Source organism: Vidua chalybeata, chromosome 1 (genome assembly GCF_026979565.1).
Source record: "Vidua chalybeata isolate OUT-0048 chromosome 1, bVidCha1 merged haplotype, whole genome shotgun sequence".
NCBI classification, from domain to species: domain Eukaryota; kingdom Metazoa; phylum Chordata; class Aves; order Passeriformes; family Viduidae; genus Vidua; species Vidua chalybeata.
In genome coordinates, this window is record NC_071530.1 from 21,312,630 (window position 1) to 21,334,772 (window position 22,143).

The window sequence follows — 22,143 nt, forward strand, 5'->3', positions numbered from 1 at the left end:
ACAGTTCAGAATTCCTTGGTAGAGGCAGTGTCATGGTTTAACTCCAGTCATCAACTAAGTACCATCCATCTGCTTCCTCACCCCCAGCCTCTGTGGGGTAGGGAGGAGAATCATAAAAAGGTAGAAACTCTGGGTTGAAGTAAGACCAGTATAATAATTGAAATAAAGTAAAAATTTATAATAATAATAAGAATGAGGCTTAACAAAGAGAGAGTGGGGAGTAAAACCCAATTAAAGCAAGTGATGCACAATACAATTGCCCAGCCCATCCCTGAGCAGCAGTTGACCCCTGCCAGACAGCTCCCCCCACTTTATATACTGGCCATGACATTCTATGGTATGAAATTTCCCTTTGGCTAGTCTGGGTCAACTGTCCTGGCTGTGCTCTCTCCCAGCTTCTTCTAAAGCTTCTCACTGACAACGTATGAAAAACTGCAGAGTCCTTGACTTAGGGTAAGCATTACTCAGCAGCACCCATGCCATCAGTGTGTTACTGACATTATTGTCATCCCGAATTTAAAACACTGCCCTGTACCAGCAGCAGAGAACAAAATAGCTGCATCCTGGCTGAAACCAGGACAGTCAAAGAAAACCATGGTATTCACTGTGGTGAAATACAGTTTTAGGAGCGGAGGATGATGATTATGACACTGGGAGAGGAGAGCTCATCTGGAATCATTTACCTGTAAAATAAAGTTAAAAACTGGGAAAGCAGAGTATAGTATTTCAGGGCTTGTCCTTGGCATAACCATTCAGGGAAATGTGTGTCCAGCTCTGGATCCATGCTTCAAGAAGAATGTTTAAAACTGTGGATTTTTATCAGGGGTGATTAAAAGATTGGAAAATGCAGTTTACAGGGAAAGACTTGGAAGTGTTTAATTTATTTTCTTCATTAGTGAGAAAGTTCATGGGTAATTTAATCATAGTCCATCAATACCCTCATAGCGAACAAGAAACGGGTAAGAGAGAATTCTTCTGTCTAGCAGGTCTGTATAAAAAGAAGATCAAATGGCTGGAAATTGAACCTCTATAAATTTTGATGGGTAAAGAGGCACATTGTTTAACTGCCCTCATAATTATTTATTAGAACATTGATGTTGTGGTGTGTTCTTCACCACTGGACACCTGTAAAATAAAATTGGAGTTTTTCTACAACATGTTTTCAAGTTTTGGTACAGCTATTGACTCTGCAGCAATAATTAATTCAGGAAGGCTGTAGTTATACAGGAATAAGGCTGGATCATCACTGTCATCCTTCTGGCCTTAAAAGCTGTGTCTTTCTGTCATTGTCATGCTGAGAAAAATTTGTGCAGAAAAACCCAAGGGAAGTTTAGAGGTTATATATTCATTATAGTCTGGCACATATGGAAGAAGATGTTAGCATGGTTGATTGTACTGAGCTCCCCAGGGTGTCTAAATTATATTAGCTTTCTTCATTGAAATTAAGTTACTGGAGTAAAGACAAATTTTGTAATTGTGTGGCCTTAGTGCTACTTGCACTAGGCTTTCTTACTTATGTTGCCTAATGTGTAGATCTGTTTCACATTTGGGCATTGGAAAGAAAATGCCCAGCTGTACTTGCAGTAACATTATATGTAATTTTTATTTTTTTATTTTAATGTTTATATATCTTGTTAAGACCATCTTTTAGATGGTAGTTATTTTCAGTGTGTTTCTCATAGTTTTTTCTCCTTTCTCCCATACTTCTCCCAAACACTAAAATTTCTGATCTTTAAGAGGAGAATATATTTCTTATAGTAGAAATAGTGTAGTCTTCCTATTGGTAGCTAACATCTATATGGTCTCTTGGATTCATTAATGTGTATTAATTTAGAGGAAGTTCATAAAATTCCAGAAAATCAAAAGAGTTTGTGTTGTTCTTCTGTTGACTTTTTCTGAGAATGCCTTCCTCAGCTTGTGTTTACTTCGGACTGGGATGAGTCCCATCCAGGTATGGGATGCTGCCCAGTTATTACTAGTTATTAATAGTAGCAAGTTATTACCAAAAATAACTAGTCTGCATTAGTCTTCTCTTGTTCCATCTTTGAAAGCCACACACGGACTGCAGGCAGTCATGCTCCTTACTGTTTTCATAGTTGCAGGAGGCAGGTGGGCTCTGTGGCTAATTCCTTCCATATTTTGGGTCTTCAGGGACTGAAGAACTTGGCATGAAACTGTATCCTGTTTTTCACTCTGCAAAGATGTGTGTGCATAGTGACACAGCCCCCTGCAAGGAGTGTCAGTACCCAGTGGGGAGGGAGGTCCTTGCAGGTTGACTTCTTGCAGCAAATACCATTTATCTACCCCCTTTCACACCACTGGTAGGATGACAGTAGTTCTGCTATAAATAGCATTTCCCTGGTGTAGGTGGTGACTCAGTACATGCTGCATTTTGAAGCAAATTATTCAGACTTAATCATCATACTTTGCCTTTCTGTATAACTTACATAAGCATCTCAAAGTACTTAAATTTCATTCAAATCTTCCTGAGGCAAGAAGTGTAGCTGTTGCACAGAAAAATAACTCAGCCAGACTGAGTTAGCATTTCAGTTCTCTTTATGTATTTCTTGTCTTTCTGTAGAGCTGGGAATTGCTTCATGTAAGGCAGGAAACCTTACTTTACACTGCACTCTCCAGTGCTTTGAGCTACCATGCATGACGTGCAGGAGTCAAAGAGCAGAACATTTTGTTTAGTTCAGTAGTTACTCTGGCAATTTAACTGTTTGGTTCAGAAAATGCATGTGGTTTCTGTCATGTATACAATATGATTTTAATAGTTTGGGTGGCCTGCTTTTGCAAAAATGTGAAGAAAGTAAGTGCTGTTGTTATTGGATTATGCTTATAAGAATTTACATATATGCCACTTAAACTACTTCTCTCCCACAGTGTTCTCTTCACTGAGCCTCGGCCTTCTTCCTGAACGCTCAGCTACTCTGATGGTCTATGATGATGTAGTCCAGATTGTCTCAGGATTTCAAGGTATGCTGGCTTTGGGAAGTCAGAATTGAAATTTGAGGGACACTAAAGAAAAAGCCTGACAGCGCAGTGCTTTCTGAACTTTGTCCTGTGAGTGAGACTGGTATTCTGTGGGGAGTTCTGAGTTCCCTGAGGAATGCTTCTCTGTGGGATTGTTTTACCAAATTAATAGCTGAATTCATCTCTAACTGCTGTGACTAGGGAATTCAAGTTACACGGTAATAAATGAGTTTGGACTTTAGTGTGCCATTTGAGAGCTAGAGATTAAATTTCTTACACTATCTGTTGGATGTTTTTTCATCTAGCCTCATTTAACCATCCTTGAAGGAGACATTTTCTGGTGTTCTTAATGTCTAAGATTTTTCTCTGGCTTTATTTTTTTTTCTTGCTTCCTAGTGTGAATGACTTAGATGTTTAGGGCATGGGAAAACTGAAAATTTTCTTGTATCTGCATTGTTGTATACCCTGTATAAACTTGCTTTTCCTGTGGACCCCTTGTCAGACTGCCTGCAAACCTAAGTCCTACACATTGAAACCCACTGTATTAGAAAAATAAAGTTAAAATAACCTTTTCATAAGGCTAAACACAGATGTTAAAGTAACTGTAGTATCAGTTAGAGGAACAGTGTTTTCTGAACTGCACAGGGAAGAATAAAATGTTCATTTGACTTAGGGGTCTGACATAAATTAGTCCAACTGATGTGCTGGCTGAGGTAAGTCTGTTAATAAAAGAACTGGGGATTTTAAAGATATTTTGAATCACAGCAAGGGCATATCCTTCCTGTGGGCACTCTTATTGGGCATAAATGCTGTCTTAATCACAATAAATCTTATGCTTGCCATCAGTTTAAAAACTACTGGATAGTTAATAAACAAGGAAATAGTGCCCTCAATAGTATTCCAAGATAACCTTGTTCTATCTGAGAGAAAATAATACAATTATGCCTTCCTAACATATTTTTTAGTTAGAAGCCATCCAGACACAATAGGCTTTTCATTAGTGATAGCACTAGATGTGGCTGGAGCTGAAAATGCATTAAACAAATGAGGTAGCTGATAAAATGCTCAGAAGGAGCTGGAGAAAAAGCTGCTGTACATACATTCTGCAGTTTGAGAGCTGGACATTGTCTAATGGGGTAAATTAGATGGATGGTGAACTGTGTTAAAACGCAAGGGATTCCATTAGGCAAGACATGAAACATTGTTTGCCAACAGTATTCCATTATCGTGCTGTATTAAATATTCTTATTCTTATGCAAATGTGCTAATATTATGCAATTAACTGAAAAAGAACAGTATTTTCGTGTTCACAGCTTCCTTCAAAAAAACAGGGGGTGCTAAAGGACTAGAGGGACATTTAACAGCTGAGTGAGACTCATAAATATTTTCATAATAATCTTCTTTCCTTCAGTGAATTGATCCAATGTGTTAACAATATATGTGAATTAGAATCATTTAACTGCTTCTACTGGGATAGCAGAAAAAAAGGATAAAGGAAGAAAGGGGTACCTGGAGTATGCGAAGGACTGGGATTTGAACTTTCGGTCCTGCCCAGTAAAATCTATTTTATGGGTCCAGTCCTCATTTCTTTTCTTGGGACTTCTCTTGCGATGAAGCCTAAAAGAAAGACAGCCTAAACATTGTTCCAGTATTTGAATGGAGCTTCTCTAGTCTCCATCCAAAATCCTTGTGACCTAGTTTTTCTCTGTTATTTCTCTAATTTACTTCCCAGTAACCTCATGCTGTTTCAAAAGATCTGATCAGGAGTTACCTTAGTGCAAAAATGAGAGCAAAGCAGAACTCATTATACCAGGAACAGACTGGGAACACTGGTGTTTGAAGCACCAGTCAAAGGGAAAGAAAGGCCTGTCTTGGTACACTAAGTTACCAATTGCATTTGAATAATTAATCAAGCCAGCAATGTATTATGCAGTTGAGAAGTTTGTGTGAGTTGATGCAGGCAGCTTCATTTTCAGGATGGCATTACAATCCACTGCTGTGCTGTCAGTAATTGTGAGGGATGGGGCTTGCCAGCCCCTGGGTCATTTAAGTTACTTAATGCCAGCACAGTGACGGGCTGAATTTCAGTGTGTAGTGAATGGAAGCTGCATGGGGACTCTCTATCTGTCTCTGACCCATGAGCAATCAGAGCATGAATTGGTAAGACTTCAGATGTTATTTCACATAGATTAAACCTCAAATGCTGGTGTGGTGCCACATGTCACATATGCAGTGTGACAAGAGGTGCCTTACAGGGACTCCTTGAGGTTACTTACTCAGGAGTGTACCAGCAAACTGGAGGTGACAGGATTTAAATCTGGCTGTGTTGACAATCTGGATGTGTTGACAAGAGGCTGTTCAAAGAAGGTAAGATCAGTGCTTAGCAGTCTTTACCTCATGACACACATCATGTGGGAAGAGCTCACATGCACATTTTACACTCGAATGTGCTTGGATTTTATAAGTAAAAACTGGATTTTATAAGTAAAAAATAGGTATCTTCAGCAATAGGAGCAATACTAATAACCCACTCCCAGTGATAAGTGATCACTTATTGATAAATACTTTCAAGAGTCTGATCAGCACAGATCAGACCCCTTCCAATTCCCTTAATAAATCTATACCCAGACATATGCCCCAAAATCCACTACAGCCTCTGATAAAGGAGAGCATTGGATTATCTTCCAGCAAGGTGGTGACAGAAGGTGAAGGCCTTGGTAGCTGCTTCCCTCACAAGCCTTTCTCTGGAATCTCCCAGTCTTCTGCCCCTTTGGAGTCTCTTGCCTGGTGTGGGAGACCCAACTGAGGAACTGAGGGAAGGGTCAGGGTGAGTGGCAGGTTTTTGGTGAACATCAGTATGGAGGAATTTGTTTTTCAAGGGTGTGAATAAACTACTCTGCACTGATTTATCAAATGTCTGTGTATGCACTGTCACAGAGGAGGCTGTTTCTTCACCCTCAAAGCTTATAGCTGAGTTCATTGTTGTGCAGGTTTTCTGCCAGCTTTTGGGCTCAGCCATAAGAAGGCTTTGTACTTCTTGTAGGATTGAAGGAGCTGAGGTTGGCTTTCTAAACCCTTCCTATCTAGTTAAAATTTGGCAGCTCATGGCTCTCTCAGTGCTAAAATCCATCAATTTTTTAATAGAAAACCATAAACTACTGTATTGCAGACTCAACAATAGTTACTTGGTTTCTAATTTTTGCTTAGTTTGTATCTTTGGAAATAAAACACCAGTTCTTGGCAACTTGAATAATGCATCTTAACCACACACTTGGACAGCAGAAAATCCTACAATTTACATTGAACTATTGGTGATAATCCTAAGGCCAGTTTCTTTGTTGTGGGTTTTTTTTTCCCTATGATGTTATTGTGGATATGTATACCCATGGGCTGTAGGAACCCACTCAGCAGTGCAGTCACAGGGCTCCAAAGTGCCTGAGCACATCAGTCCCTGAGGTACAGCAAACTGCTACTTCCACAGCACACAGGAGATAAATCCTGCCTTAGTTTGTTGCAGTCAATTTACTTAATATTTTATATAGTTTTCCATTTATGCTTAGAAATCAGATAAGGGAGATTTCTTCCCATTTCACACAGGTGTTGTTTAATGCCTATATTTAACACTTAAGGATACTGCCAGTCTTGAGAGCCTGCTGTAAACACTAAAATGTTCCAGAAATTAAAAAATAAAAGCAATTTCTTAGCTTTTTCTTGCAGAATTTCCAAAGAAATGACAGCTAAACAATGATCAGCTCTTTGGAGGTGCTTACTCCTGTACACAGGCATTTTTCTTAGCCAGTGCAACATTTTGTTCTGTTGAGTTTTGTTTTCTCACAGCTAGAGCTCTTGCTGGAAAATTATGCAAGAAAGATTCCAGTCTCTAGGTTAATGACACTGGCAGTTACAAAGCTTAGGAGGAAGTCAAGCTCGTTATTCTTTCTCACAGTGAAGCTACATGTAACCTAAAAGTGCTGCCAGAGACTAATGGGGGAAAAGATGCAAAATTGTTTTGAGTAGACATTTTTGAATCACGTACTCCAATGTGAATTAAGAAGAAAACTGCTTGCCTCTTGATTTTGTGCTGTGTGGGAAGTGTTCTGTGTGTATTCAAAATGAACTCTGGAGAATACAATAGCTTTTGATTTAAAAATTAATTTGCATGTTGTGCACACAAACTTGCAGATGGAGTCTTGCTGTGTGTTGCTAAACAGTATTAATGGTGAGTATCCTTTGAAAAAGGATTTTTATTGATTTTATAGGCTGGGATTTAAATGAGACATGAAATGCCATAGTACATGAAACAATCTTAAATCATGTTGTAGCAAAGACCCTTCAATTAACACCTAGTGAGCTTGAAAGAAACCCTAACACTGTACAAGACAGAAAAAGAGAGAAATCCTACATGGCAAGTAATCTGGTTCTATTTTAGATGTGTTCTTTGCATGGGACAATATGGAAAATCTTTTCACCCAAGGTTTGTCAAGTGAATCTTTTAGTCTATTGATTTCAATAGTGACCGTCTCAGTTCTAGAGTTTTCATGGCCAAAGCTTTACAGAAGTTACATAACTTAATTGAGACTACAGGTAGAACTGTCTCTTAGAAAATAATTTTGAAAAGTATAAACTACATTTATCTTGCAATTTCAGGGAAAACAAAATTTGAACAAATATGGTGAACTGGATGCTTTCCTAAGCTTCTGCATACCCTACCTCTGAACTTAGTTTTAGTTTCAGTTTTACTAATTAAAAGAGGCATGGAATGGAAGTGGAGGAGAAACAACATTGCCAGAAAAGCTTCTGACAGTAGGTGCCTCCACAATTTTGCTCTGGAGAGAAATAATGGCGACTGCAAAATAAATGTAAAATGTAAAAAAATAAATGTCTTTCATAATAGCCTTCTGATGTCTCTGTCCTTCTTAAGCTGCTGCAATTTATAATGAAAAAAATGTAAGATTGTTTCCATGAATATGAACACCTAAATATTCTGCCCACCTTGGATATAAAGTTACTTTTAATATTTTTAGGTGCACGGACTCAGCCACAAGTTCACTTTCAGAGAAGATCTGTGAAATTGCCAGAGAACACTAGCTACAGTGATTTGACAGCATATCTGACTGCAGCCAGTTCACCCTGGGAAGTGGACAGTTTCCCTTATTTGCAGGGATTAGATGGAAATGGAACAGGTAACCCACTACTTTGGTTTTGCTCTAATTTCGTATGGGTCCAGGGCTTGGCTTTTGATCCTATAATTTTTTTCCATTCCCCATTCCAGCAAACATTCTTTCAAATATGGGTGACATGATATTTTCAACTGCCCTACCAATATGCTGTTGCAGTGAACAAGAGGGTAAGGTCTCCTATCCCTTAAATGAGGCCACTGAATAGCAAAGATGAAAACTCCTTGGCCATGGGAGATCAGATAAGTTGGTCACACTTCTAGTTCAGAGCTGAGTGTCCAAATGCACTGCCTGTGCACATAAAAGATGGAAATTAATGTGAAGGAACAAGAGAGAATTTAACCTGAGGGTGCCATAAAATTCTTAATCTTTTTCTCTAAAAATAAATAAAATGCTTACATATCAAGAATTTAATACTGTGTTGTTTCAGTGGCTTTGTGGATACTTTTGAATGTAGCCAAAATGTGCAAATTCGTTTAGCACCAAAGAGAAAACAGTGAATATTCATAGTAGAAACACAACCACTGTTAAATTCAAAGTTGTAATGCATTTTTATGACTGCAACTGCCTGCTAGTCTTTTTCCAGTTTTCATTCAGTCTTGAGTGAAATAATTGTTGTTTCATAGGTGAGAGTAAGAGAAGAATAGCAGAATAAAGAGCAGAAGCCTTCAAATTCTTAAAAGCCTGATGTGAAAAGGAGAGTAATTCGTTTTCTGTGCCTGTAATGGGTTAGAAAGATATCAGTGGCCATGCAGTGTAGCAAGAGAGATTCAGACTAGTGATTAGGAAAACCTTGCTATGGTGAGCATAGTTTTAAACTGTAGAATTACTTGTTTGAGGGTGTTGAACAGAGTTAGACTACCTGTGAGGATGGCAGAGGCATAGCTGAGCCTGCTTTGAAGCAGCCTGAATATCCCCTTGAGGTCTCTCCCTGCTGTTTCTCAGGATGCATTTACTTGTGATGTGTTGATCTAAGTGACTTTGAATGCTAGGTCATGTGTGTAAATGGTAGCTTGCTAGCTTCCCCCTTCTTCCCTTTGTACAAATCTGCACATCCCCTTTTCTATTACAGGAAATGTGTCTGCAACCTTACTCCAATCCTTCTGTCTGCTCCAGTGAGCACATCTTATCCTATCTCATTCTACCTCCCTGTCATTTTCCTATTCTCATCTTCAACCTTCAGTTTTCTCTGACTTTTCATACTTAGACATGATCAAAACCTCTTTATCTTTTTAAAAATGAAGGAATGCATTTGATCTCCCTCATTTGTCTACTTCCTCATCTCCTTTCTTTTTATCTGTAAACCAACTGAACAAACTGCTGGCAATGTGTGTGGGATTCCTCTTTCCTAAATCTTTCCTAAGTACTCAGCAAACCAGCTTCCCATTCTTGCATTTATTTAGTGATCACAGGTCTTGCCAAGGCTTCAGATGATCCCATCTCATGGGAACTGCACCACCAGGGTATTGTCTTTCTCCTGTTTTACCTCCTAGCCCCCTATAAAACAGATTATTGCAGCCTTAGGTTTTTCAGTCTTCTGTATTCTTGCATGACAGAAACTTTTCTGCTTGAGCACAGGGACCCTGGATTTGACTTTTAGTTTTCAGGTAAAACTGGTGTTGTAAAAGACCAAAATGACTGGCAAAGGAATGGTGTTTAAGAGACTGAGCCTTGTTTTCCAAATACTGTGGTATTCAGTATGGTGTAACACAGACTGCAAAAGCAATGTATTTTATTATGCAGTATAGTAGAAGTGAAATATCCTCTGTCTTTAGTAGAAGCCTCTCCTGATGTGGAAGCATGTAACTTTAAAATCCTGAAGTTGGATTGACATCCTTTTCTGCATCTGCAAGTGACTTGGTGAAGACTTGGCCTGGAAAACTTTTGAAAGCATAAAAAATTAGGTCAATGCCTCTTGGAGATTTTTTAATATTTTTGTTATCAAGAGAAAAAGAATACTTACAAATTCTAGAATTCTAAAAAAACTTAGCATTGATTTGCATGGGAAATTTTGGAATTCTGCAGAACACTGTCTCTTCCCTCTCTCCCTTCTCTCCTTCCCCCACAATTACTTCTCTGTTCTTCCACAGTTTATTTACATTTCTGTAGCATTTTGATGAGGTCCCTCCATTTAGGTCCCTCAGTATTTGTCCAGAATGGCTTTTATGGTAGCTTTAGCTAAAACCTATTGTGTCTGAGTTCAACATTTTTCATAAAATCCCAACTGGGTAATTAAAAATATAGAGCAGTGAAAATTCATTGCATGAATCAGTATGTTTTAAACATAAAAATTTGAAGAATTTCACTGCAAGTAGTGACAAGCCTGTAAAGTGTTAACTTATTGTTCATATTAATCACCAGTTAGAGACCAGGAGGATAGTTTCACAAAATCTTGTCCTTATAACCCAGCTAAACAAAACTTTCCATCATCTGCCTCAATGGACCAAGCTGGCTGATAACCATTACTCCTCTGCATTTTGTGACTGCTTGTTTCTTTATAAAGCATCATGTCTGAACTGACAGTGAATTTTATCTGATTATTTTTAAAGCTCTTTACAGGTCACCAGATGTCAAAAATGACAAGAAATAAATGAAAGCTGACATTTATCGAAGTTCTTTCCGTTTTAATCTCTGTGTGTGCTTATCAGTTTTATAGCATGCGAGAGTTTCATAGGCATTGATTTTAATTTGCCTTCACAACAAAAAAGAGAAACATTTTATCTTTTTAGTGAGCATTAATATACTGTACAAGGTGGCAAACTGGAAAATTATTTCTTCTTGCTAGAGGTCAGTGGATTTCAGAATTTTTTTCATTTTCTAATATAAATTGTTCAGTCCAGTGCTGAGCAAATTATTAGTGCATCTTAATTAAAAATCGTGTTTCACCATCCGAATGCTTTTTCTGGCACTGAAAACTAATTTTTACAGATATATGCTATATCAAGACAGTAATAAAAGAAAAATTCAAAACTTTCAATATCTAAAAAGATGAAAAATATAAAACATTATTTAATCCTTTATATTAATCTAAAATCTGAAGTTATACAATTTTTTGTTTGGAATTTGTATACACAAGAATGTCATCAGGACACAGTATTTGCCAAGAGGGATTTCTCTGATACCAGGCTGAGAACCTTAGTGGCCTAAGGGTTCAAGCATCAATCTGACAGAAGTTATAGGTGCATGGCAGAGGCAGTATAGTGAATGATCAGGAATAAATAACTTTTCCCTCACCAAATCCTTCCTATGTCTCGCTGTTTTGTATTCTAAAGTGTTAAAGTGGCAATAATGTTTATCATTGGAGCCTATATTTACAGATGCATGGGTAGGCTGGCAACCTTCCCCTACACCCTAGCTGAATTTTCAAAGCTTACTTGTCTGTTTTAAATCTGTTAGCTCTGTTTCTCTCCTACATGGCCACCTTCATAGTACCTGTTTTCTCAATACTTTAATCCCTCTGTAAGGTCAGCATCTGCCCCTCCATTCACAGTCAGTGAAGGCAGCATGTGTGTGCCTTGCACATCAGCTGTGTAACAGTAACACCCGCCTGGAAATCTGGGCAAAGTGTGCATCAGATTAGATGCTTTCATAAATGAGCCACATGCAACATTACTTCTGGTTATTTTCCATTTCTTCAGTTTGGCAGTCTTGCAAAATCCAAGGAATTTAAAATTCTGCAAAGTTTTGTCACCTTTTTTTCCCTTCACTTTCCCATTTCCCATCCCCTTTCCTGGTGATGTCTTTATTTGGTGAGCTGTTACTCAGAGACATCAAATTCAATAAAGGCTATTCCTAGAGATTTAACCAGAGTTATGAGCAATCATAAAGGTCTCAATACTTTTTCACCATTCCCTCAGATGTACTCATCCTGTTGAGCACTGTCGCCAGGATACCTGAGGATACCCAAAGGCCACGTGGTGTGCCACCACAGCTGGGTGTGAACATGCCCTCACAGGCAGTGTGCAACCTAAGGCACCAGGCTTACGGTGGGGGCAGTACCCATCCCTGCCAGGCATCCCTCATTCACCGCCCGGCAGGAAGAGCAGCTGCAGAGCCCCGGAGCCAGCAGGGATGGTGCTCCTGGCAGCTGCATGGGCCTGTGGGGCTCAAGCCCCTTGCAAAACTGGAAGCTCCATCTCTTCCAATTTGAACCTGCCATTGCTTTGAGCTCCAGATCTTGGTTTTAAAACTCAAGAGGATTTTTTTCACCTGTGTGTATATATATATATATCTGTGATATTTATCCCTGTCATTAGTTCATTTGGTTAAATCATTGAAGGGTTATAATGCTTTTTAGAAGTATGTTGTCATGAAGTAACATTCATTGGCATCCAGTTTAAACATGAAGAGTATATGCTAATAATCCATTTAGCATGGTTCTTTTCAGTGAAAGGCCAAAGGAAATGCAACTTGGCATTCTTAAACATGTGACTGATCATTTGTGAGGTGCCAGTGGTTATTTTGGTGTTTGTTAGTTAACAATATGGGCATCTGAGGTTACAGTAAAGACTTGTAAATTTTTTTTTTTTTGCCATGAAACTGTGTTACTCATACAGATTTATTTAAGATGAATTAACATGAAAAAATACGTACAGGATATTTTTACACTATAGTTTGTTTGTCTTCATGTTTTTCCAAAATTAGGTGAAAAATAGACCACATACATCTTCCTTCAAATTTGTGGCTTGGGTTTGGTCTTTTTGGCGGGTGGGGGGGTGGGGGTTGTTGGTTGGCTGGCTGGTTGGTTGGTTTAAAGTTCTTTTGTAAGGCAGGGAGGAAACTGATGCTCCCATCCCCTGAGAATTGCATTGATGCAGTACTGCAGTGTGGAACTACACAGGTGTCCCTTAAATTCTGTACACTCTGTAGTCACGGTGTTCATTCACTCTCTCGTTAGGAAACAGCACCAGGTATGACCTCACCCCTGTCACTGCCGTCAGCGTCCACCTCCTCAGCAGCGATGGGACCCCCGTCCCTGTGAACGGCCCCATCTATGTAACAGTGCCTCTGCCAGCAAACAGCAACTTGAAACACAATGCACACGTTCCAGCATGGAGGTTTGACCAAAAATTTGGTAGGTAACCTCTCATTGTGGCTTCCTAGATGGCTTTTGTTTTCTATCTAAAAGAAGAGACAATTGAGTTTTACTGATCAATGGTATATATGCAAATATACTTAGCATTGTGTGCCAATTTTAACCAAAAGTTTTTGTAAATGTATCATTTTTCAATTATTAAATATTTTATTTAAAAACTTGAGACAACTGCATTTCATCCAGAGACTGAGGAGAGACATATTCACTACAGCATTGAATTGGAAGTGTGTAGAAATGGAAACTTGCCTTGTCTTTGCCAGCAGCCAGCTGTCTGACCTTGGGTCCTCCTCTTGGCTTGGACTCTGTTTCCTGCCTGCCAGATAGGAAATATAGTACTGATTTCTTTTTAAATCACTTTGAGATTTTCTAATACTGTCAGGAAAATACATGTAAATTATTTAAATGAATTTTTAAAAAGAAAAAGTAATGAAATATTTTGAAAGGACAGAATGACTAATTAATAAAATTTGTACAATGCATTCAAATTTTTGTATTACAGAATAGTGTTTACCATTGTGAAGAGGAGTTTTCCCAGCAATACATGTTTTAGGCTCTTTTTAAAATTTATTTTTTTTGTTGCTAGCTGGTACACTGTACTGGCCTTCTTTACAGCTTCAGATTTTAAAGGGCAGAGGAGTGCCTCAGTCTTGTCTTGGTAATCCCCCTTCAGTTATTGTACTGTGCCTTCTGAAGTATGTACCAGATGGTTGTTAATAAAAAGGAGAATGGAAGGTGAGAAAGGTAGATGCTGAGGCAAAAAGGAGCCAGAAATTTGGGTCTGTATAGACAGTCAGTGGGAGTTTGTCCTGCAAACAAATGTTTTGAGCCAGCTGATGATCACACCTAGAAGTAGAGGAGCAGGCATAAAAGCAGCATGCTGGAGGAAGGGAGGAAGAGAGAAGTGAAGGGGGAAATAATGGTTTTGTTTATTACCTGCCTCTGTTTGCTGAAAAAAAAGATGTATTTTCAAACAGCATGCCTATGAATTTTCTGTCAGAAGTGGCCTGTATTAGAGGGTAAAGCAGTACGATTTAGTGAAGAATAAATTTGAATATGATATAAAGTAGAATAGTAGAAAAAGTGTGCAGTGAATGGATTTGGCTTTTCCCTTAACTGTGGAAATTACACTGGCAATAAATTTCACTACATTTTTCCTGAAACTGAATAATTCTTATGGAAACTATTTTGTTTTCCCTTGTTAAAAAAAAAACAAAACAGGGAAGAATGAGTTTACTTTCCCCATAAGAAGCAGTCCTTCCTTAGTCCTTCCTGTCAGCTGTGCTAGAGCTGCAGCCTGCCTCATTGCTAGTAACTCATTGCAAGTAAATGGTTCTGATTTTGATTATGTAGCTGTCTCATTTATGGCCAAATTTCCATGCCCCTGCAGTGAGGCCACAAAAGCTCTCTCTTAGTATGGAATACGGTTTTTAATTTTGTATATAAAGAGCTAGTTACCCTTTTGTGTGCAGTATATATATTAGTATAGAGCAATATAGGTAGTTAATTAGTGTAGCAGGCTTGAGGCTCCCAATTTTGAGACAAGTCCAGCCTTGCTTGATTCATGACAAACTACTGGAGCACTTGTGTTATTGGGAGGAGAAGGCATGAGGACTGCTAAACAGAATGCATCTTTGTCAGGCCACTTAGCTTCACAAAGTTATGGAGAGCAAGGTATTGAAGATTATATGCTCAGGCTCCAGCTCACACTTCAGCTGAAGTAAGCATCTTTCTGTGCAACCAAGGATGTTGAACAAAGATGCTTTTTAAGCCCTGATTGCAGCTTGCCAGTACTAGTAGAATTTTGGTCACATCCCGACCAATTGAAATTAGAGTAGCGTAATTTAATAAGTAGAGCAGCCACACTATCTTGTGCAAGCTACTTTAACACCCTAAGCTCTGTCAAACTAGCCATCTGTAGCATGAACATGGTGGTATCTTGTCATTCCACATCCCTGTCTTGCTTGGACTGTGAAGGAAGATGGACGGATAATGACTGGGATGGCTCCGTACTGGAGAAATCCTTAGATGGCAGATAAGTTGTTGTAACCCATTTGCACTGCCAGATCTGTGCCTTGTCAGGACAGGACCTCTAGCTTTATTATTCTGATTTTGTCTTTCATTTCATGGCTGTTTTTTTTTTCAGTGCTGGTTATATTCTGGTCTCTCCTTAATATATTTCCAATGGCTTAAATTTTCATGCTTTTATCTGAACAGTGAGTAAATGTCACAGACAGAAAACTGTGACTATCTTACCAGGCGCTTACAGCACTTCTCTCTCATGGATTAGCAGTACAGCGGGCACGTGTTCGTGCAAGCCATGGCTTTTGTTTAGGGTCCATGTGGTTGTCATCATTACTGCATAGAATACAATTTCTGCTCTAAAAAGCAGAAGTACCTCTCACTTTTAGAGGACATAGAGAAGTGACAGAAATACTACAGAGATATTTTAATCCTTAGCATCTCATACATTTTGCTGAGCTCATGATGAACTAATATGAACCCAGAGGCATCTGACTGGAAATGCAGAGATTTTCGTAGTTTCCACAAAAATGAGGCGTATTTGCATCTTACGGCAGCCAAAAATAACTAATGGCTTTTTAGGATGTTTACCATAAACAATCTGTATTTTCATGACCATGCTTTCTATCCTTGGGAGAGAAGCATGAGAAGCAGCATAGTCTGCTTAAGGCTGAGAGTGGCTCCACTGACACTGATGAAATGAGCAGCCAGAAAAAACAGGCTGACATCAAAACAAGACAATCTGCTGCATCTATTTCATACTGTTCCAAATGAGATTTTTCATTATGAAACAAACCTATTGCCTTGTGTGCACAGCAAGCAAATTAAAGCAATAATACCATTGTGAATAGTTAATAAAGTGAAGATCAGCTGTCAATGCCCTGGAGGTGTTTTAAGGGTAAGCAAATACACATAACCTTGTTCTTGTCTTGGTCCACCACTATTTCCTGCAGCATTTCTGAGTGTTGGCATTAATAAACACAGATGCATTGATGTTACAAAGACATTACATGCTGAAATGCAACTTAATCACTGCATGCTGTGGACATGCCCACGTCTTGTATTTCACACTACTGTGGGACAGTGATTTTATTTCAGGGCATACACTTAAAAGGTTTGAACATAAGAGACAGGGATTCTCATTTTTATAATCAGGAGTGCTCAGTGTGGTTTTCTGGGGTTTGGGTTTTTTTTTCCCTAACAAGTGCTGTGTTGGATTTCTCAAAATCTGAGGGGGGCTGAAAAAAAAAATTTTTTCTTTATCTGTAAACAGATGGTTGGGATCATGACTTCTTCTGTGTATATTTGCCTTGATGTCAGTAGGATTTACAGCAGTATAATTAATCTCTATTCTTGGACACCAAATTTCTGTTCAAAACTTCTTTCTAGCCTTGTCCTCTTAAGTCAGAAATACCACATATCCCAGTAGAAATGAAGCTTTCTGCCTCCTGTGTCATTTCCAGCTCCCACCAGCTGTACTGAATAACACAGCACTTGGCTCAGCTGTATTCTCCTCAGCCCCCATTTAAATGGTTTATGTTTTATGTTAAGGTGTCTGGTTTTCACTGGATTCAGGGAGCAAAACTGTTAGGTCTATCATTCTCCATTTTAAGTCCTCTGTTTCATTCCATGTGATATGAAAGCATTATGTTGCACCTAGACCTCTAGATCCACATCTGGAGCTGTATGAAGGACTTCAAAATTCTACCAAATATTCCAGTGTGCATAATATGAAAATGAGATTTATTAATATGATGCAACTGCTACTTAATTATTCCCATCCAATAATAGGAAAATATTTTCAACACAGTTTTCAGTTGTGTGGCAAAGGACTCTGGAGTGGAAGGGTTAATCCTTAGTCCTTTTGCTCATCCTCCTTAAAATATGTTATTTCTTGTGCACTACATGTAAATAGAGTTCAGAATACCGTGTCTCTGTTCTTCCTTCTCCCCAAACACTTGGTTGTACATCTTGGATGTGACCTTGTTGTCTTTAAATGACTGGCTTCTTTGCAGAGGAGGATGTTTCCCCAGTGCCTGAAATTTCAGCCATGTGCTCATGTAAAGTGATGGTAGAATATGGAGAAAAGTGTCTTAGGGAACTCTTTGTAACTTCATAAAAAACAGTGCTTTATATACTCCCCTCTTCTTGGTTGCTACTTTCTGACTGCATTTAATGCCGTAATAGATTTCTAAATGCATTTAAAAGTCTGGTACTTGTTTTTTCTGGGTAACGTTCTGCTGTCAGTGGTAAAATTTGTATTGATTTTTGTAGAACCAGAATTTCCAGATGTTCCTTCCTCAGCAAAATCAAGATAATGTTTTCTGTGCTCAAAAGAAGTCATGAGGATATACTTATGTGTAAGCAGTATTGGTGCCTACTTAAACTTGACTACAATTCTGTAGAGGTGAACTTATGCTTGTTTTTTGTTCATAGTGTTTATAGGGAGAGAGTGACAGCTACTGTCAGGCAGAAAGTGTAAGCAGATTACTGTATATCTACCAGTCTAGTTCACTGTGCATTGTTTGCAGATAAGATGGTTTATTTATAAAAGTCTCAAGTTTAAGCTTCCCAGGTGGTAGCAGTGATAATCTACCCAAAGAAAATACTGTCTTTTAATTTAAAAATAAAACATTTCTTTTTGTTGTGAATTTGATTGATTTCTGACTGCCACCACATTCATAACCCTGTGTGACTGACAGAAAATAATAATTTAACAGAAACATTCTCAACCTGTCACTTGACCTGGCACTGGGTGTGAGTTTGTGCCTCTGCACTTGGAGAGATGGTCTGCATTTGGAGTGCATGCAGCTGCACACATGGCCTGGGACTTCATGACTTTTAGTGGGTTTTCTATGCATGAGAAATGGACATGCTCAGGAAATCACATTCCTTGCCCCCAAAGGTTTGAGCTTAATATAATCAGATCCAGAGCACGTGGTTCTAGACCGGATTCAGTGGTGATAGGGAGATTGGTTTGCAAAGTTGAAAACCACAGAAGTTCAAGGTTAAGCTACTTCTGTAGTTTAAAAATTCCTTGTCTATTTGATTTTGACTTCCTTTTTAATCTCAGCTGGAAAGCTTAAATTATTCTTAAAAGTCTAAATACACTAAAGAATACAGGTTCTTAACTAACTGCTCTCAAAGAATTTCATATTTTGTATGTTGCCATAGAAATGGCATCTACCAAACACAGCTTTTTACCATGTACAGTGTCTACATAATAGGTGCAGATATCATCTCAGAGTTTTAGACAGACCTCAGCATTGAAAGAAAAAGAAGCTCTTCCTCTGATGCTTCACAATGTAGCTCACTGAGGTATGTTCTCACTCTCAGGATTTCTCTGGAGAGTCATAGGAGACAGTTGTGTTTGTTTATTAGTGTGTGTTTTCAAAATGGATGTTGTGGCTTACACATATGAAAGGGCATGAATGGATTGCTTAATCCTCTGCCCACCTTGTACACCATTTAAGTTACATTTATATCAAAGCAGATGAGGTATGGCATGAAGGTAATGCTTAAGAGTACATTGAAGGAATCACGTTGGTGCCAAAATGTAGTGATCTTTGTACAAATAATCTACAAATACGTAGTCAAGGAAATAAAACTGGAAACGGATCCCTGGCTTCTGGGAGCACGTTTTAATAATGTAGTGTCATGTAGACAGCCCTATAGCTCCACCTATAGAAGCCATGGCAGGAGAAGTTATGAAGAGGCAGACATCAGAATTCCAGAAATGGAGAAAACACCTTTGTGCTTATTCAACTGCCTCAGTTGAAGAAGACCTGGAGATTGGTGGGAATCTAGGTAGGAGTGGATAGTGCTGGGATGGGGCTGGAGAGGCTGAGAACTTGGGAACCCCTCGCTCTGCAGCCTTGCAATGTTAGATCAAATCCCAGTGTGCCTCTCTTTCCACTTCCAGTTTGAAAAATAGAAACTGAATGTGAGTGTGATTGTGAGGCTGAATGAAGGAAAAGGCATGCAGTGTTTTGTGCATGTGCATTTATGTATTACATGTTCTGATAATTTTGTCAGTAACTGACTGAATATGATTAATAACATGGTAAAGCAAATTCTAAAGGCAGTATCTTTCATGTATACCAGTAACTAGGGATGGTGGTCCAACAGGCATAACTAAGCTGTTCCTTTTGAAATACAATTATTAACCAGTAATTATGTATGGAAGTCATTTTCTTTATTAAGTCATTTTGGAAGGAAATACTCCAAGGGGACCAAAGCAGTGTGAGCAGTCCTGTGTACAATGTGCCCTGCCTTCTGCCCAGATATAATTAAGATTATTAAATAAAAAATATGAAAATGAAAAATGAAAACTGGTGTGTTCGTTTGTTAAACACTTGACAGGTGATTTAAGGGGAAAAATGAGAAGAGTTGCAAAAAACCCACAGACCTTCTCAGGCACAAACAATAAATTGAACTCATTGATTTCCTTGCTAAAATCTTCAAGGTAGAATGGTAAAAGCATTTCCCTTTTAGTTAACGAAATAATGGTGGTGCTGCTAAAACAGGAGCAGGATTTAGCCCTGGAAGGGTTGTGTAACAAATTCTGTAAGAGTGGACGAATAATGAGGGTGTTGGGCTCTCAGAGCAGGGACGTTTATTTTTTGATGTTGCCTAGCAACCCTGAAAACAAAATTGTAATATTAACTTAAATACTATGAATTTTTAAACCCATGTGTATTGGGGGGAAGGTGAGGAGGAGAGTAAGCTCCAGCAATATTCAGGAAGGAATTTTCTACTTCCATTTCAGGATTTTTAAAAGCTTTTTAGAAAAAGAACAAAAGTAATACCAAAAATCTCATCCCTCTCTAGTAAAACTTCCCCTCCTGATGCAGATTAAAGGTGATGTTCAGTTGGAAAAAGAAATCTGATAAGCAGCTTTAAACTGGTAGAATGAAAAGCTACAATTTATGTATGTCATAACATGCTTTAGGAAGTTCTTTTCACAAACTTGCCCTTGATTAACTCTTCCTAATAATGCTGCCATTTGCAGTGTCTAAATCAATTACTTTTAGAAGCACTTTTAATATGTTTTAAATATCCTTTGCTGTCCTACACTGTCTGATAAAAATCTGCCTCGTTCCTTTAGACACATGTATCTCTGTTTAATTGTGAATCTCTGCCTAAGCAGAGCAATCTTAAGAGACATCTAGACAGCACAAAAGAGATCCATGCTGAAAGAAAAGCACTTCTTATTAAGGAATATTTATTTAAAACATCTATGCTATTAACCAGTACAGTTAAAAGTACCTTTCTTTTCTTTCCAAAGTGCTTTTGTCCAGGAAAGATCATCTTGTGACTAAAAATAAATTCATATTATATGGGATTATGTTTAATTTGCTCTCTTACTAATTATTTCCTCTTATTTGTCAAACCTCTTGGATGGAAATAATTAATGTTGTAAATAACACAGTTTTCTGTTACTTAATAATACAGTAAGCAGTTCCCTGCTTGAGTGGGATTGGATGATCCTATTGCCAGTTAAAAGAAGCAAAATAAAAAGCAAACGGTATTTGATCAATGGAAGAATTTTTTAACAAAAGCTTACATGTAAAAGTAACTTATGGAAATAAACCACCATAGCTACCATAGCTATAGTATAACAAGCAATATTTATGACTGTCCTTGGGGGAAGCTGCTGGCTGCAGCACACCCATCTGACAGTCATTTACTAGAACTATTTTAGTCAGTGATAGAAAGAAAGCACAATCAAAGTCAGCAGAAGTCCCTGCAGCAGTGGTGATCTGGAAGGCTCTGAAATGGTCAGCTTGGGAAGTTAAACCTGAAGCAAGCAGCATTATACATCCTCCCAGAGAGCCAAGCTCTGTGCTGGGGTGCCAGCAAGAGAACTCCCCTTGCAGGTAGATCACAGGAGGGGAGGTTGTCCTCCTTCTCCTTGGCTGGAGCAAGAGTCCCATGCATCTCTCCCTAGAGCAGATGGTCCTGTGGGCACTCCTGCCTCATCAAGGCCAGTGGGAAGTTTGCCATTTGCTTGAGCTGGAGCAGCGTGGGATTGTCAGCATGCACAGGCACACATGGATGCCAGAGGGACAATTCCCTGGATTTCACTACAGATCAATTTAAAATAATAAAGCCTAGCTTTAAAATATGGAAGCAATGTCTTACTCAGAGGCATCATGTATCCATTCATGCTGCCTGGTTCCAGCAAGCTGTCTCATCAAATAGTTGATGTCTTTGAAGACAACAGGACATCTCTTTCCTGGGCAAACCAGCCATACCTGCAGTGACCTGACTGTGCAGGGGGATAGTCTGGAATAGCTGTTCTTCAGTGGCTTCTCTGCAATAGCTGCCCATCTGGGCACTCCTTGCTGAAAATGCCATTTTTCAGTCTGATTCAGAAGTAAACCAAATTAAATTACAAAAGGGTGTTCTTAATGCTGAATGTATCTTGAAATAGGGATTTAATGTGCAAACCATTTTTGTTAGATTTGTTCATAATGTGCAAGCCATTTTTTGTTAAATTTGTTCAGTGGAGGCCCCCTCTGGCCTCCCTTGGCAAGTCCTAAAAGCTGCCTGAGATACATGAGTGTGTTCATTACAATCAAAGTTACTGCAAAGTATTAAGATGCTTCTCTCTAGCAGAATTTATCTCTCCTGCTCTGCTGAAATCTTGAACTTCTCTGGTAATTTTGCAGTCAGATGGACATCAGCTTTCCTTCTGATTGTTTTTAGATTTGTGTATCTTTAAAGTACTCTGATTTTTACATTCGTTGCTGTGTTCTCTTACCTTGCTTTTGAGTTCAGTATATGAACAAGTGGTGGGTAGATGCTTCAAAAGCTTTTTAAGAAAGCATGAAGAATAAATTTGTTAAATTACATCATTTATTCCAAAAAGTC

The 22,143-nt window shown here is 38.6% G+C and overlaps 2 protein-coding genes across 3 annotated transcripts in view; one reads left to right on the top strand and one right to left on the bottom strand.

Moving 5' to 3' along the window:
- Nucleotides 1-22,143, top strand: part of FAM171A1 (family with sequence similarity 171 member A1) — an 87,376-nt gene that overhangs the window by 53,441 nt on the left and 11,792 nt on the right. The window contains exons 3-5 of the mRNA XM_053950495.1: nucleotides 2,887-2,979; nucleotides 8,001-8,159; nucleotides 13,051-13,227. Coding sequence (XP_053806470.1) covers nucleotides 2,887-2,979; nucleotides 8,001-8,159; nucleotides 13,051-13,227 — 429 coding nt within the window. The remainder of the gene's footprint in view (nucleotides 1-2,886; nucleotides 2,980-8,000; nucleotides 8,160-13,050; nucleotides 13,228-22,143) is intronic.
- Nucleotides 13,193-22,143, bottom strand: part of LOC128792368 (uncharacterized) — a 30,155-nt gene continuing 21,204 nt past the window's right edge. Inside the window, exons 2-3 of one of the 2 annotated variants that reach the window (XM_053950727.1) lie at nucleotides 13,495-13,561; nucleotides 13,193-13,274 (exon numbers count right to left, since the gene is read on the bottom strand). In XM_053950727.1, coding sequence (XP_053806702.1) covers nucleotides 13,240-13,274; nucleotides 13,495-13,561 — 102 coding nt within the window. In that variant the 3' untranslated portion in view covers nucleotides 13,193-13,239. Of the gene's footprint in view, nucleotides 13,275-13,494; nucleotides 13,562-22,143 lie in introns of those variants that run through there. The other variant, XR_008432385.1, reaches the window with a different exon arrangement.